At 32.6% G+C, this 14,910-nt stretch overlaps 1 protein-coding gene across 1 annotated transcript in view; it reads right to left on the reverse strand.

Moving 5' to 3' along the window:
* si:ch211-246m6.5 overlaps window positions 1-14,910 on the reverse strand; it is a 116,314-nt gene that overhangs the window by 85,535 nt on the left and 15,869 nt on the right. Inside the window, exons 4-9 of the mRNA XM_087304092.1 lie at window positions 14,037-14,102; window positions 13,694-13,926; window positions 9,580-9,669; window positions 9,290-9,431; window positions 6,791-7,008; window positions 2,929-3,002 (exon numbers count right to left, since the gene is read on the reverse strand). Of these exons, the coding sequence (XP_087160218.1) occupies window positions 2,929-3,002; window positions 6,791-7,008; window positions 9,290-9,431; window positions 9,580-9,669; window positions 13,694-13,926; window positions 14,037-14,102 (823 nt within the window). The remainder of the gene's footprint in view (window positions 1-2,928; window positions 3,003-6,790; window positions 7,009-9,289; window positions 9,432-9,579; window positions 9,670-13,693; window positions 13,927-14,036; window positions 14,103-14,910) is intronic.

Here is a 14,910-nt window from a genome sequence, read left to right on the forward strand (position 1 = left end):
TCCACTTAAAAAGAACTGTGGTAAAAAAAGAGAAAGAGACGGAGAGAGCGAAATAGAGGCAGTAATTTTCACAGGACACTTTCAGCATCATTTACTTTGATGGTGACCATGACACTTTGCGGTTACTGCTGTGTACGTTTGGCATGGCTGTAAACACACGTTGCTCAATACATCTCTCTATAGTGTGCATTTAAATCCATATCTATTGTCCACTCAGGCCATATGCGCCTCTCTACTGGAGGAAACTGTGGCACAGGGCCGGCGTCTGTCAAGGACATATCCGCTAATGAGGACAGTTCCCGTACACTTTTGTAAAGATCTCTCCTTCTGAGCCAAATTCAAAGAGTACAAGTGCTAAATCTGCGCCACACAAATCTGAAATCCAAAGTGACCTTTACGTTTCTGCCTCATTACCTGAAAACGTACCATTTGAGCATCTGTCATGTAAAAGTCACACGACTTATGTCGGAATAATCATAGGCGATCTAGAAGAATTCAAAATGTCCGGCGTAAATGCCAAAGAGAGAAATAAAAAGCCTTTGGTGCATTCATTGTACTCCTTGGGAATCGAACCCGCGACCTTTACCGGTGCAATGCTTTACCATCTAAAATATAAGAAAGAACGGAGCTAGTTATGACATATTTTAAGGATTCCATCAAATGTATTAGAGCAAGGGTTGGACATTTTGATCCGTGACATACATTTATATCTTCAAAAGATCCCTCCTTATGAACCAAATGCAAAGAGGACAAATGATAAAACTTGCCACACAAATCTGAAATCTAAAAAGTGACCTTTACATTTCTGTCTCATTAACTGAAAATGTACCATCTGAGCATCTGTCATGGAAAGCCATCCAGCATGTACAAATCTATAACATGCTATCTAGAATCATTAAAAAATTTAAAAAAAAAAAAATAGTTTTCTGCAAATTGATTATGTTTTACCAACATCTGACATGTAAAAGCCACATGATTCATGTTATAATACTTCAGTCTAGTGTAAATGCAAATTAATTAAAAATAAATAAATAAACCCTCCGGTTTCAAAATGTACCAACCATATATCAATCAGCATCAAATTTACTGCCCTTCTTAGAAATCCACAACTACAGCCTTGGCACTGACAGCTAAAACAATGCTTTTCCAGCATCAGTTAGGTAAAAGTAGAAACAAGATGAGATAAAAAGCCTTCACGTAAATTAACTGTACTTCTTGGGAATAAAACCCACAACCTTGGAGTTGTTAGTGCAATGCTTTACCAGAACGTAAAATCAGAGATCTTGAACTCGCAATTTCCAACTCAAATGCCAGAAAAGGAAATAAAATAAGCTTTAGGGAATATGTTGTGCTCCTTGAGAGTCAAACCAACAACCTTCGTTTTATTGGTATTCAGTGCAAGTGTTTCCAGTCCCAGTTCCCAGTCAGTGTTCCTGGCGTCTCTAATGTAAAAGTTACTGAGTTCATGTTTAAACAATCATAGACTATTAAGGACCATTTACTTCATCCAGAGCAAAAGCAGAGCAAAGTGCTTCTTGATAATCGAAACCACAACTTTCAAATTTCCTGTCAGCATTTGCCGTATAAAAAGTCGCTTAGTTAAATAAAGAAATGCAGTCTAGAAGGTTTTACAATCTCCAGTACAAATAACAAATAAATAAAATAAAAACTCTCCATATAATTTGTTGTGCTCCTTGGGAATCAAACATAAAACCTTGTTATTGTTAATGCCATTGTTTACCAGAGTATGTCAGGTAAAATTTTAAAAACATACGCTGAAATAACCCCAGGAGCAAAAAACTTTGGAGCTAGATTAGTCTTATATAATACATTTACTAAATAAAATCCATACATCCACAACACATTTCACATTTACAAAATCTAATTTGTAAGTTTAAAACACAATTTAAAAAACACACAAATCCAATTTGTAAATTTTAAACACAATTAAAAATCACACAAATCCAATTTGTACATACAAAACACAATTCATAAATACACAAATCCAATTTGTAAATTCAAAACATAATTAAAATGCACAAATACATTTAGTAAATTTAAAACACGATTAAAAAACGCAAAAACCCAATTCATAACTTCAGAGCAGGATTAAAAAATACACAAATCCAATTCGCAAATTCAAAACACGATTTAAAAACAAACAAATCCAATTCATAACTTCAGAGCAGGATTAAAAAATACACAAATCCAATTCATAAATTCAAAACACGATAAAAAAATGCACAAATCCAATTTGCTAATTCTAAACATGATTAATAAACGCACAAATCCAATACGTAAATTCAAAACACGATTAAAAATCGCACAAATCCAACTCATACATTCAAAAAGCTATTAAAAATTGCACAAATCCAATACGTAAATTCCAAATAAGATAAAAAAATGCACAAATCCAATTCACAAATTCAAAACATGATTAATAAATGCACAAATCCAACTCATAAATTCAAAACACGATTAAAAAAACGCACAAAAAAAACTCAAATTCAAATCATGATTAAAAATGCACAAATGCAATTCGCTAATTCAAAACACAATTGATAATTACACAAATCCAACTTATTAGGAAAAAATATTCATGATTTTTACCTGTGAATTCACAAATTGTGTCTTTTACAAATTGGATTTTTTATGCGAAACGTGCTGTAAAATGTACTTTGTAAATGTATTATTTTTGAGACTTATTCGGCTCCATAAAGAATGTCTTGTAAGAGTCACTAAACTAAATCCATATAATTAGAAGGGATCAAGAACAATTCAAAAATTAGTGTTAATAAAATTTTGTAAATTTGTAGACTCAATGGGAAAGAACAGCACAACTTTAAAGTTGTTGGATGAAAAATAAATCTTTTACTAGTTGAGCCTAAAGAAAGGAGCTCATTGTCTGGAAACTCATAAATATTTTACCTGCCATCAAAAGTAATGATGTGAGGGTCAGTCAGGGAGTAACAGGTCGCTGTTGGAACATCTTGAACTGTGATCTGCATGGATAAAATGAAAGAAATTGGTAATAATGCATTCAATACCCCTTCATTTTCACAAAAAGTCGTGCAATCACCTTGGGAAGACAATTTAGCATGGCTATTCTCTCAAAAAAAAAATTACAATTTAGAATGCACTGATGGGGATAATCATTGCAGAGCCTTGCCATCTAATTATAATGCAGCCGGGTATAGTCTCTTCCTATTATTAAAGGGCACCGAGTCTCTTTCATGTTTACAGACAACACAGATGGTGGTCTGGGGCCGGTGGTGACACATTATTTAAGTAGAATGACGGTCTGTGTTTGTTTATGTTTCTTTCTTTTAGTTACTGCATTCTTGTCTGTCTCTTCAGTGCCGGGCTTATTAGAGGCTCTTTCTTTCCTTCAGCAGGGGTCAATTAGGAGAGCTGTAAGGCAGGGTTACAGAACATTTCATATTTGAAGAATTACGACCAAACCTGACCTGCGCTGGATGCCACACTGATTATGACAACCACTTATTTTGAAGTGAAAACATGAATTCAAATACATGTAGTAAAAAAATTTAATATTTATTAAATGGTCTTCATTTTTACGTAAGTCTAAATTAACAGAGAGGGAGAATGGGAAAAATGTTTAAAAAAAAAAGGTGTATGTCAACTTTTTTTTTTCTGTTTCTCCAATTCTTTTACAAAAAAAAAAAAAATAGCTGAATATTCCATTTAACAATAACAACTTACTTAACAACTACTTAACAACTTTATTTTGGTAACCATTTGCATAAAATTATAGATTTATTTTCAATATTCACTTTATTGTTTTCCTCTTATGATAAAATTACATAACATTGAACAAATGCGAACAACATTACAATATTTATTAAAAATATTTACCAGTTTTTTTCTAAATAACTGAGAAAATAGTACATATACAAGAATGCATGTTTGAAAATTATTGTATTTATCTTTTCAAAAAAAGTAGTTAGACCTTTTTTTTCTTACAATAACTTTCGTAAGAGGGTTGAATATTTAACAAATGAGACCAACATTACAATGTCTGTAAAAATTGTGAAAAGTAAATATTTACTAATATTTCTCCTAAATAACTGGAAAAATATTTTGGTATTCAGGGATTAATATTTGAACATTAGCGCAACATTATATAAAAAAAGATACATTTATTTATTACAATAACTTTTGTAAGAGGGTTGAATGTTTAACAAATGCAACCATCATTGAATTGTTTGTAAAAAGGGTACAAAAAATAAACATTTACTAGTCTTTCTCATAAATAACAGAAAAAAAAATATGCATTGGTAACAGGGCTGAATGTATGAACATTAGCATCATATTCCTTTCGAAAAAAGGAGTTTGTTCTTTTTTTTTCTTGCAATAACTTTTGTAAGACGGTTGAATATTTAACAAATGAGACCAACATTACCATGTTTCTAAAAATTGTGAAAAACAAATATTTATCAAATTTTCTCCTAAACAACAGGGACATATGTGCTGTGGTATTTAGGGATGAATGTTTGAACATTAGCGCAATATTCTTTTTTCTTACAATAACTTTTGAAACAGGGTTAAATGTTTACCAAATGCAACCAACATTAAAATGTTTGTAAAAATGGAACAAAAAAAATAAAAATAAGTTAACTAGTCTTTCTCATAAATAACAGAGACAATATATGCATTGGTAACAGGGATGAATATTTGAACATTAGCGCAATTATCCTTTCAAAAAAAGAAGTTTGATCTTTTTTTCCTGACAAAAGCTTTTGTAACAGGCTTAATCTTTCTCTAAATAACTGAGAAACTATTACATTGGTAAGAGGGATGAATATTTGAACATTAGCATGATATTTTTTCAAAAAAATTGCAGTAACCTTCAACCAGCATTAAAATGATTGTAAAAATTGAGAAAAATAAATATTTTCAGAATATTTTTCTAAATAATAGGGAAAATAGGTGCTTTGGTATTCAAGGAAGAGTATTTAAGAAATGGTCACCTTGGAGTTATAAGGAATTATCTGCGTTCTGAATGATTTTGAAATAATGAGCTTTAAAGAGTTTGCATTCCATAGCAAACAGTATGTGTGTAACATTTGTTTTTTTTTTTTAAATAAAATGTCTGAAATGTAAACAACTTATAAAAAAACATCCCATAATGTAAATAAGTTGTCATTTATTAAGAATTTGTCAATAACTCAATTTTAACAAAAAAGGTAGATAGAACCTTATAATTCTAAGGTGACGAAATGTGATGAACATTATAATGTTTGTAAAAAAAAAAAAAGTACTAGTATAAAAAAGTCTAAATAACTGAGAAACTACTTTTTTACTACGGTAACTGAATGTTTGAATATTAGCTCAATATTGCTTTTATTGAAACAAACTCAATCTTTTTTTTTCTTACAGTAACTTGGATAACAGCCTTGAAGGTTTAGTGATATTCATAAAAGTGAATAAACATGTAATGTAATATTTTACTAACATTTCTCCTAAATAATCAAAATTATTTGATATACTTTGGTAACAGGGCTGAATGTTAGAACAATTGCTTGACATTGCCTTTAAAAATGAAACTTGTACATTTTTAACAAGATTTGGGAACCCTTTATATTGTTTTTCCAAATAGACTGAACTGATACAGTTTTACAAGACATAAAAATGTTAATTAATTAATCTATTTTATTTCATTATTTATTTTAGAATTATCTTATAATTGTTTAATAATGCCTCTTTTAGTTTAATTGCCCCTGTACACCTTTCTTCAATTATTATTTATTTTGTCCCAGCCAGTTCCATATTATAACTGTTAATGTTATTCATGTATGCCTTTTTTACTTTTTATGAACAATCCATAAAAATATTAATCAATGTTAGATGGGTTGAGTGGAAGGTAGAGTTTAGAGTTCCTTTTGTAGTAAGCTAAATTCACTAAGTACTTCCAAGAGTACTTTGACATATGGTCCATCTCTTTCTTGTAAGCATTTAGGTGGTACTCCATGCATGAAGGTTTTTTTAATGAAAATAAAATTAAAAGAGTTTAAAAAAATAATATTTAAACTCAAAATTTTCTCCAACCATTGACTGTTTAAATATTGGCTTGACTTTAAATCTATAACATAACAGTTTTTAAAAATACTTATACTTGAATAATAATATTTACTAATCTTTTCTCCAAAAATACAGAAAAAAATAACAATTTTCTTCACAAATATTACTAGGTTTACAGTTTACTTGTGGTAGCAGGGCTTACGCAGCATCAAGCCATCATTTTTTACCTTTAGGACTTCCATGTGCGAATTACCTTTGTTTTAGTTGGTTTGCCCTACACTTCTTGTTCAAACTACAGTAGTCAACATTTGAAGTGTATCAAAAATGTTTTTCAAAATTGTCCTAGGACAAGAATGGGTGTTGTTGAATAGGTTTGGGACAACTTTGATTCAAATTTTGACTACTGTATTTTAAAATCTAAAAATTTACTTTATTTAAAATGAGTTGAAACAACAAAATTCATTATTTGTTGAGGGACATCTTGATTTTTATATGTTCAATCCACTTAAATTAGTAAAAATTGATTAAGATATCTTAATCAATTGGTGTTGGGACAACATTGAGGACAAAAAAAGGAAAAAATGATGACAAGAAGTCAAGGCATTATACAAATAAACACATGGGTGCTTCATTATCCTGAGGAGCATTTTAAAGAGAACCCTGAGTTTATTTTCTTAAAAGAACGTTATTAATTAAGCACAAACCCACTCAAGCAGCAAATCTGAACTTCTGGGATGTTTTGTCTGACCTTCAGCGGTGGTGGGTTGTAACCCCTCCAGAGGCGAGGACTTCCTTCAATGGGCTGAGCGGACAGAAAACTGACCCGGTTCCCGTCCCGAGTGAAATCGGTAACAGCGGTGAGCGTCACAGTGGCCTGAGCACAGACGCTGCTTCGACAGGGCTGGGACAGTAGCTCCACAACGCAGGATGACAAGGCCACGTTTGACACCTCCACCATTACACTGTCTGAGGAGGGAGATTAAATCAGCAGAATCATCGCTATACCAAATATTCAAAGGCAACGTGCTCTTGAGAAGGGAAGGATAGTTTATGCACATTTATGTGACTTTCAGAGATTAGGTCTAAGATGCATATGGTTGACACCATGAGGAGATATTTGTGTCATTATTTATGAGTACAAATGCATATAGTAAAGACAAAAAGTGATCGGATTGATAGTAAAAAAAAATTACACACAGTTTGCTCAGTGGGTAGCACAATCACCTCACAGCAAGAAGGTTACTGGTTCGAGCCTCAGCTGGGACAGTTAGCAATTATGTGTAGAGTATACATGTTCTTCCAGTGTTCGCATGGGCTTCCTTCGGGTGCTCCGGTTTCCCCCACAGTCCAAAGACATACGCTATAGGTGAATTGGATAAGCTAAACTGTCCGTAGTGTATGTGTGTGTGTGAATGAGAGTGTATGGATGTTTCCCAGTGATGGGTTGCAGCTGGAAGGGCATCCGCTGCGAAAAAGATATGCTGGATAAATTGGTGGTTCATTCCGCAATGGCAACCCCAGATTAATAAAGGGACTAACCCGAAAAGAAAATAAATGAATGAATCTCATAATATATATATAATTGTAATAATAAATAAATAATTAGAAAAACATTCCATCAAAGAAATATTTGATAGCCAATAAAAAAAATTATTTTAATATCTGTAAATATATTACTAATACTACTATTATTACGACTGCTACTACTACTTCCAATATCAATGTGGGAATATAAAAAACTTCATTGGAAACTGTTTTCATAGAAGTGGCAAGAAAAAAAATATTGTGAAATTAAAACCTTAAGTAAATAAATAAAAATGCTCATAGGGAAAAATATATTATTAGTGTTTGTAATAATAATAATAATAATAATAATAATAATAATAATAATAATAATAATAATAATAATAATAATAATAATAATAATTATTATTATTATAATAATAATAAAATAATAATAATAATAATACATGGGAATATAATTTACCACAAAAAAAAAATCATAAAAGTGGCATAAGAAAATGTATGATTTAAAAAAAAATATTTAATAATAAACAGCCATTACAAAGTTTATCAGGGGAAAAGATACAAAGTTTTAAAATGTTAAGTGTGAATGAAATCCTTTTTCTTTTAAATATTAGTTTTGTACAAAGTCAACTTAATAAATAAATAAATAAAAATAAATAAAAAATGTATGTGTGTCTTAAGAAAACCTTAAGGTAAATCTTAAGGATATATAACAATAATAATAAAAAAATCATCAGTTCTATTCTCTAGGCCTGTTAAAAGCACTTTTAGCTTAGCTTAGCATAGATCATGGAATCGGATTTCGACAATTTTCCTATTTCAAGCTTGCATCGTGTACTACGACTGATGTCAAATTAAAAGTTGCTATTTTCCAGGCAGATAAGGCTTAGAACTATACTTTCATTTTGGCGTAATAATCTAGGAACTTTGTTGCTGTACCATGGCAGAAGCAGGAACAATGATAATATCAACTTCATTTTCAGTTTGTCATCATACAGTGCTCAGCATAAGTGAATACACCCCATTCTGAAAATTAATATAGGCAATGTATTTTGGTGCACTGAAACAAAACAGATTTATTAACAGATATATTTATTATAATAATATTTTAGTCACCAAACATATTTAGAAATTAAAAGATAATACAGTTAAATTCAAAACTACAACACCTTTTTAAAGCATTTTTTTAATTTTGCTTTCTTGATTTTTCTTATATTCATTATTTTTTCTATAACATATAAAATTGGGTGTACTAGTTTTTTGGACCGTTATGGTAAGTCATTTTGTTAGATGAGCTCCAGATTTGGCTTCAGTATTGACTAATCTAATGTATATGCACAAATATAGCTTCCAATTAAAAATATTAATTTTAGATTTGTGAGGGGTGTACTTATACATGCTTAGCAATGTACATAGTGTAACTACAGAAGACGCTTTAAATAAGTAAATTATCAAAACTCTTTGGTCAGCTTTTAAATATGCTAATGGTCTAATTTGATTTAATGATCAATGGTAAGCTAAGCAAAAATTGCTCCAGCTACACTCGAGAATCTGCTGAATGCATTCAAAAATGGTCAAACTCATGTGTTTAACTCTAGATTAGTTGTAAAATGAGGCTATTTTCAAAAAAAGTGTTTGTTTAAGGTCATAAATATATGCTTTTTAATAAAAGACCAAACACAAACAAGGGTTCCTGTCACTCCTACACTAAAACCCTCACCTGACTCCCGCACACTGAGAGCGAGGGCCACTTTGCAGCGGCGGTTGTGTTCAAACCCATGGCAGGGTATGGGGACCGTGCTGTGAACGGTCAAAACATGCTTTCTGGCGTCTTCGCGAATCTGCAGGACATCTGGAACAAACTGCAGAAACAGAGTCAATCAAGCAGATCTTATGCGGCAGAATCTTTGCCATGTTTCAGTGTGTGTTTAGCTGTAATTATAGTTTCAGGCGAAGTGAACGGCGCATGATCCATCATAATTATAAAGAATTAGATGAAGCCGGATTTACCTTAATTCCCGCAAAAAACCCGACGCTCTCTTTGGAGGCCAACTGTGAGCTGGAGGAGTTTAGCAGGAAGGTAGAGACACTGCAGGAGAACTGACATCACACACATAGACACACTGTCAGGAAGGTCATCGCCACTGAGTGCTACTGTAACAACACGCGACTGACAACAATGAGGATGCACTTTTCTGTTAAATTCATTTGAATGTTGTAATATTTATTAAAATGCAATATTTAAATATTCAAATTTCTAATTTAAAAACAAAAAGGGAATCAAGTGGATTAACATTTGTAAAATTATAGTTGTAATAATGTATTTAGCTATTAAATATTTGAATAAAAATAACTGTGTACATATTCGAAAGTAATATTATTATTATTCATTCATTCATTTTCTTTTCATCCCTTTATTAATCATGGGGGTTGCCACAGCGGAATGAACCGCCAACTTATCCAGCATATGTTTTATGCAGTGGATGCCCTTCCAGCTGCAACCCATCACTAGGAAACACCCATACACACTCATACACTATGGACACTTTAGCTTACCCAATTCACCTAGTGCATGTGTTTGGACTTTGAGGGAAACCGGAGCACCCGGAAGAAACCCACGCCAACATGGGGAGAACATGCAAACTCCACACAGAAATGCCAACAGCGCTACCCAATGTGCCACCATGCAGCCCTTATTATTATTATTATTAAGAATTTGTTATAATTGATTATTATTTACATACATTTAATTATTACTTTATCATAATCATATTTCTGATAATGCTGATGATGATGTTTATTTTACAATCAATTTAACATTTATAATGATCCAAAAATATATAAAATGATAATAATATTTAATAAATGCATTCACATTTATGTTGTAATTGTTTTTATTGTTTATATTTATCATATTGTTATTTAATAAAATACATGACATTTATGAATAAATCCCTTTTTTAACAATGACAATAATAATTTGAAAATTTAAAGTATTAAAGTAACAACAAATGAATATATTAAATATGATAATCAATAAAACTCTTTGTAATAGATGTAGATTGCCACAGCTACATCACCCTGCACCCCAAGACCGGTAACTCCCTGAAACTAAGCAGGGCTGAGCCTGGTTAGTACCTGGATGGGAGACCACATGGGAATACTAGATTGCTGTTGGAAGTGGTGTTAGTGAGGCCAGCAGGGGGTGCTCAACCTGCGGTCTGTGTGAGTCCTAATGCCCCAGTAAAGTGAAGGGGGACACTGTACTGTTAGTGAGCACCGTTTTTCAGATGAGACGTAAAACCAAGGTCCTGACTCCCTGGGGTCAATGAAAATTCCATGGCACTTCTCGTAAAATGGTGGCCAAATTCCCTCCATCGTCTCTTACGATCATGGCCTCCCAATCCCCACCGAATTTGCTCTTTCACTGTCTCTCCACCACATCAATAGCTGGTGCGGCGAGCGCACTGGCGCCATTGTCCAGTGGCAATATGCATCATCCAAGTAGATGCTACACACTGGTGGTGGTGTGGAGAGACCCCTTCATGGTTGTGAAGCACTTAAGGTGTATGGTAATACACGATAAATGCAATATAAATACTAAATATTTTACAATTACATTTATTATTTTATATTTTAAAAAAAAGTAATTATTATATATACATTTTTAATTATATATATATATATATATATATATATATATATATATATATATATATATATATATATATATATATATATATATATATATATATAAAAAAATATATATATATATATATATATATATATATATATATATATATATAATAATTACTTTTTTGAAAAATACATATGTATGTATGTATATATGTATATAAATCATGTACACATTGAAAGGTATTATTTTAAAAATAAAATTTTAATTGTTTGTAACTAAACTTTCCTCACATTTACTGTATGTTAGAATTAATTTAGATTTTTATTCTATTTATTAAGATTTAAGATTTTGTTAATTTAAAGACCAACTATTAACAAAAAAAATTATAATTTACATATTATAGCCAATATGACAAGTTACAATATGATAATGAAATAGTTTGTATATTAATAATAAAATACAAAAATGTATAAATGAAAAAGTTAATCCGGGGCTAAATATGATTTTTCTCCCCCATAATGCATGTTTGATGGACATCATCATTAATTAACACCATGTATGGTACTGAAACGCAGCACATTTGTTTGAATTTTGTGTGTGCATGGAGGATTTTCAGGGCACTTTTGCCTCTATAAGGGAATCACATCGAGTTCAAGGTGTGTTTGCATGTGAGTTTGACTAAATCCAGCTGTGAGACATGTTTAAGAAAACCACAGACGACGAGACCCTTTAGACGAACAAACATAAGTGGTTTAATGACCACAGGTAGAGAAACACAGACTCTAAGACTCGAATCTCCTTCAAACCCCACGTCAAACTGAACAAATCATGGAGAAAAATGTTCCACCGTTGTGTTCTTTATGGTTTGTATACACATGTGGTCTCAGTTTGACCTTTACTCTTTCCTCACCAGGTCTCATTTCCGCTCGAACACTTTTTGAACTCAGAGAAGTCAAAGGTCAGTGTGACTAGAAAACCTTTTTGCCTTTCTTGGTCTGCTGAGACGTGAATGTCTGGAGCGCATTATTTATGCCACAGAAGAAGGAAAATACAAATCACAGAAGATTTCCACAAAATTTGGTATGTTTTCATTACATTAACCATCATTAAGCAGCTAAAGCATATTTTTCTGCTTTAAGCAAATTTAAAATCATACATGAAAACATAAATATTTTCTGTACTTAAAATAAAGATGTGCTCATAATTTGAAATGTTACATCTGAAATGTTGTTTTGGTCATTCTAAAATCCTTTAGCCAAAGTCCGTCGTCAACTTACTTGAGCTGCTCTGCTCCTAAAAAGCAATCTCAAGTCTCCAAAAGCCGAACGTTCAAAGCACAAGTGATTAATTATATATAAAAAAGGCCCACAGTGTCTTCTTCTACCACAGCATACTGCATTTCAGCATTTCATTTCATTCCATGAAATAATTTTTGCTGCCAGTTTATCAGGAACTGACTATTTTGTTCTCTTTGAGTTGTTGGGCGAAAACTGTGATTTATTCGCAAATGTTTCATGAATCAAATTTGCATCTCTGGATGGAAACAGCTGATGAGATTGCCAATATGGTTCACGCTCACATTACTGTATGTGACCTAAACTTGGTGTCGCTCAAAAACAAAACAGTCAAGCACATAAGATTCAATGAAAAGTTTCATGTCACATAATAAAAAAAATCTAAATTAATTAATTAAAATAAATAACTAACAAAAAAACAAAAAAAAACAAGCTATAGTAGAATGGGGGCATCACAGCGGTGCAGTGGGTAGCATGATCGCCTCACAGCAAGAAGGTTATTTTTTATTTGAGCCTTGCCTGGGTCAGTTGTCATTTCTGTGTGGAGTTTGCATGTTCTGCCTGCTCCAGTTTCCCCCACAAGTACAAAGACATGCGCTATAGGTGAAATGGGTAAACTAAACTGTCCGTAGTGTATGTGTGTGTGTGTATGAGAGTGTACAGGTGTTTCCCAGTGATGGGTTACAGCTGGAAGGGCATCCGCTGCGTAAAATATATATGGATAAGTTGGTGGTCCATTCCGCTGTGGCGACCTCTGATTAATAAAGGGACTAAGCCGAAACAAAAATGAATGAATGTATGAGGTTAGAATGATTGAGTAAAATTATGAGCACATTTTCATTTTAAGTACAGACAATATTTATGTTTTCACTTATTATTTCGAATTTGCAAACAGGAGAAAAATATATTGACTTAATGGTGCTTAATGTAATAAAAATATCCCAAATTATCGCAAAATTCTACTTCAACTTTGTCCTGCAAAAACTTTTGGTGTTTTTGTGATGAAGTGGAAAAGCTTGTGTGATGAATACACAAGGGACAAGCGTGTGGATTACATCTTCTTCCATTTAACAAGTGAATGTCTAAAGTCTTGTCACATGTACCAGTATATTTAGGTTTTTCATTAAGTGATATCTAGCGTCAGTGCTAAACTAGTGCAGGTGTGTACAAGTTTTAAAGTGATTTCTTGTACCGTTTCTCCGAGTCTGAAGTGCAGTCCGTCCATTTCTGCCAGTGAGTAGAGTCGAGTGGTGGTTTCTCGTCTGATCTCCACCTTCATGGTGTTGGAGGAGTATCGGGCCCACACCACCTGAAAGCCCAGCGGCCACACGGACAACACCCCAGGGAAAGAGCAGCGCAGATGGACGCTGCTGCCCACCAGCTCAGCCGAAACCACCGGTTTAGAGGGTAAAGAGGGGACGTTCGCTTCACACATTAAAAATTAATAAAAAAATAAAATACAGTAGATGAAATGTAAAGTGGATACAAGAACATATGGAGCTAACATGACATTGATGAAATTGAGAACAGCTTACCTTTACACACACCGTTGACTTCAGTTTCACCAGGTGGGCAGGATTTACGGGTGTATGGTGAAACAACTAAATAAATCAAACAAGCAAATGTCATTTTTGTGAGTTTGTTTTTTATTAAATAATGAATAAATATGAAATATATACATTTGTAGGCAAAACTAAAAATATTTCCCAAGTGTCGTTTAATGGAGAGAGAAAAAAACTTTCAACACACATTTAAACAAAAAAGTTTTCCATTATTATTAATATTTAAAATGCATTAATATTTAAAAGAAATAAGAATTCTCCAGAAGAAAACAATACTTCTTCCCAAAGGAAATACTGTGAAAGATGTCCTTGCTCTGTTAAACATTTCCCGGGAAATATTTAAAAAGGAATCTAAATTAAACAGGATGCATTACTTTTATAATTGAATTTTTCTATCTTCAGAAGTGTCACCATCACCAGCGATCTAACCACTAGAGGTCACTGGAAAACATTTACACTCAAACACATTCAAACTACAATTCTGCCTCATAATGGACTACAAAACCCGTCATGTACCACACACACACACAACCGGTTCCAGATCCTGACTGATTACACTCTCACAGCTGACGCTGCTCAATTACTGATTACACACACATATATTCGGCTCACTTTGAGACACTCATTGCTGAGTCTTGTTATTCGTTTAACTGACATTACAACACGTTTCCTTTGTCTTGTTTTGTCGTGTTTTGATCCTCGCCTTGTTTATCTGTGTATTCCTGTCTGCTGCCTGCCTTCTGACCATCTGCCTGTATATTTGACAAAACTCTGGATTGCCTTTATAAATCTTTTTGCCCGTGTTGACCATTGTTTACCTGACCTCGCTAATAAACCTGCATTTGGA

Source organism: Danio rerio, chromosome 22 (genome assembly GCF_052040795.2).
Source record: "Danio rerio strain M-AB ecotype USA chromosome 22, GRCz13ab, whole genome shotgun sequence".
NCBI lineage: Eukaryota > Metazoa > Chordata > Actinopteri > Cypriniformes > Danionidae > Danio > Danio rerio.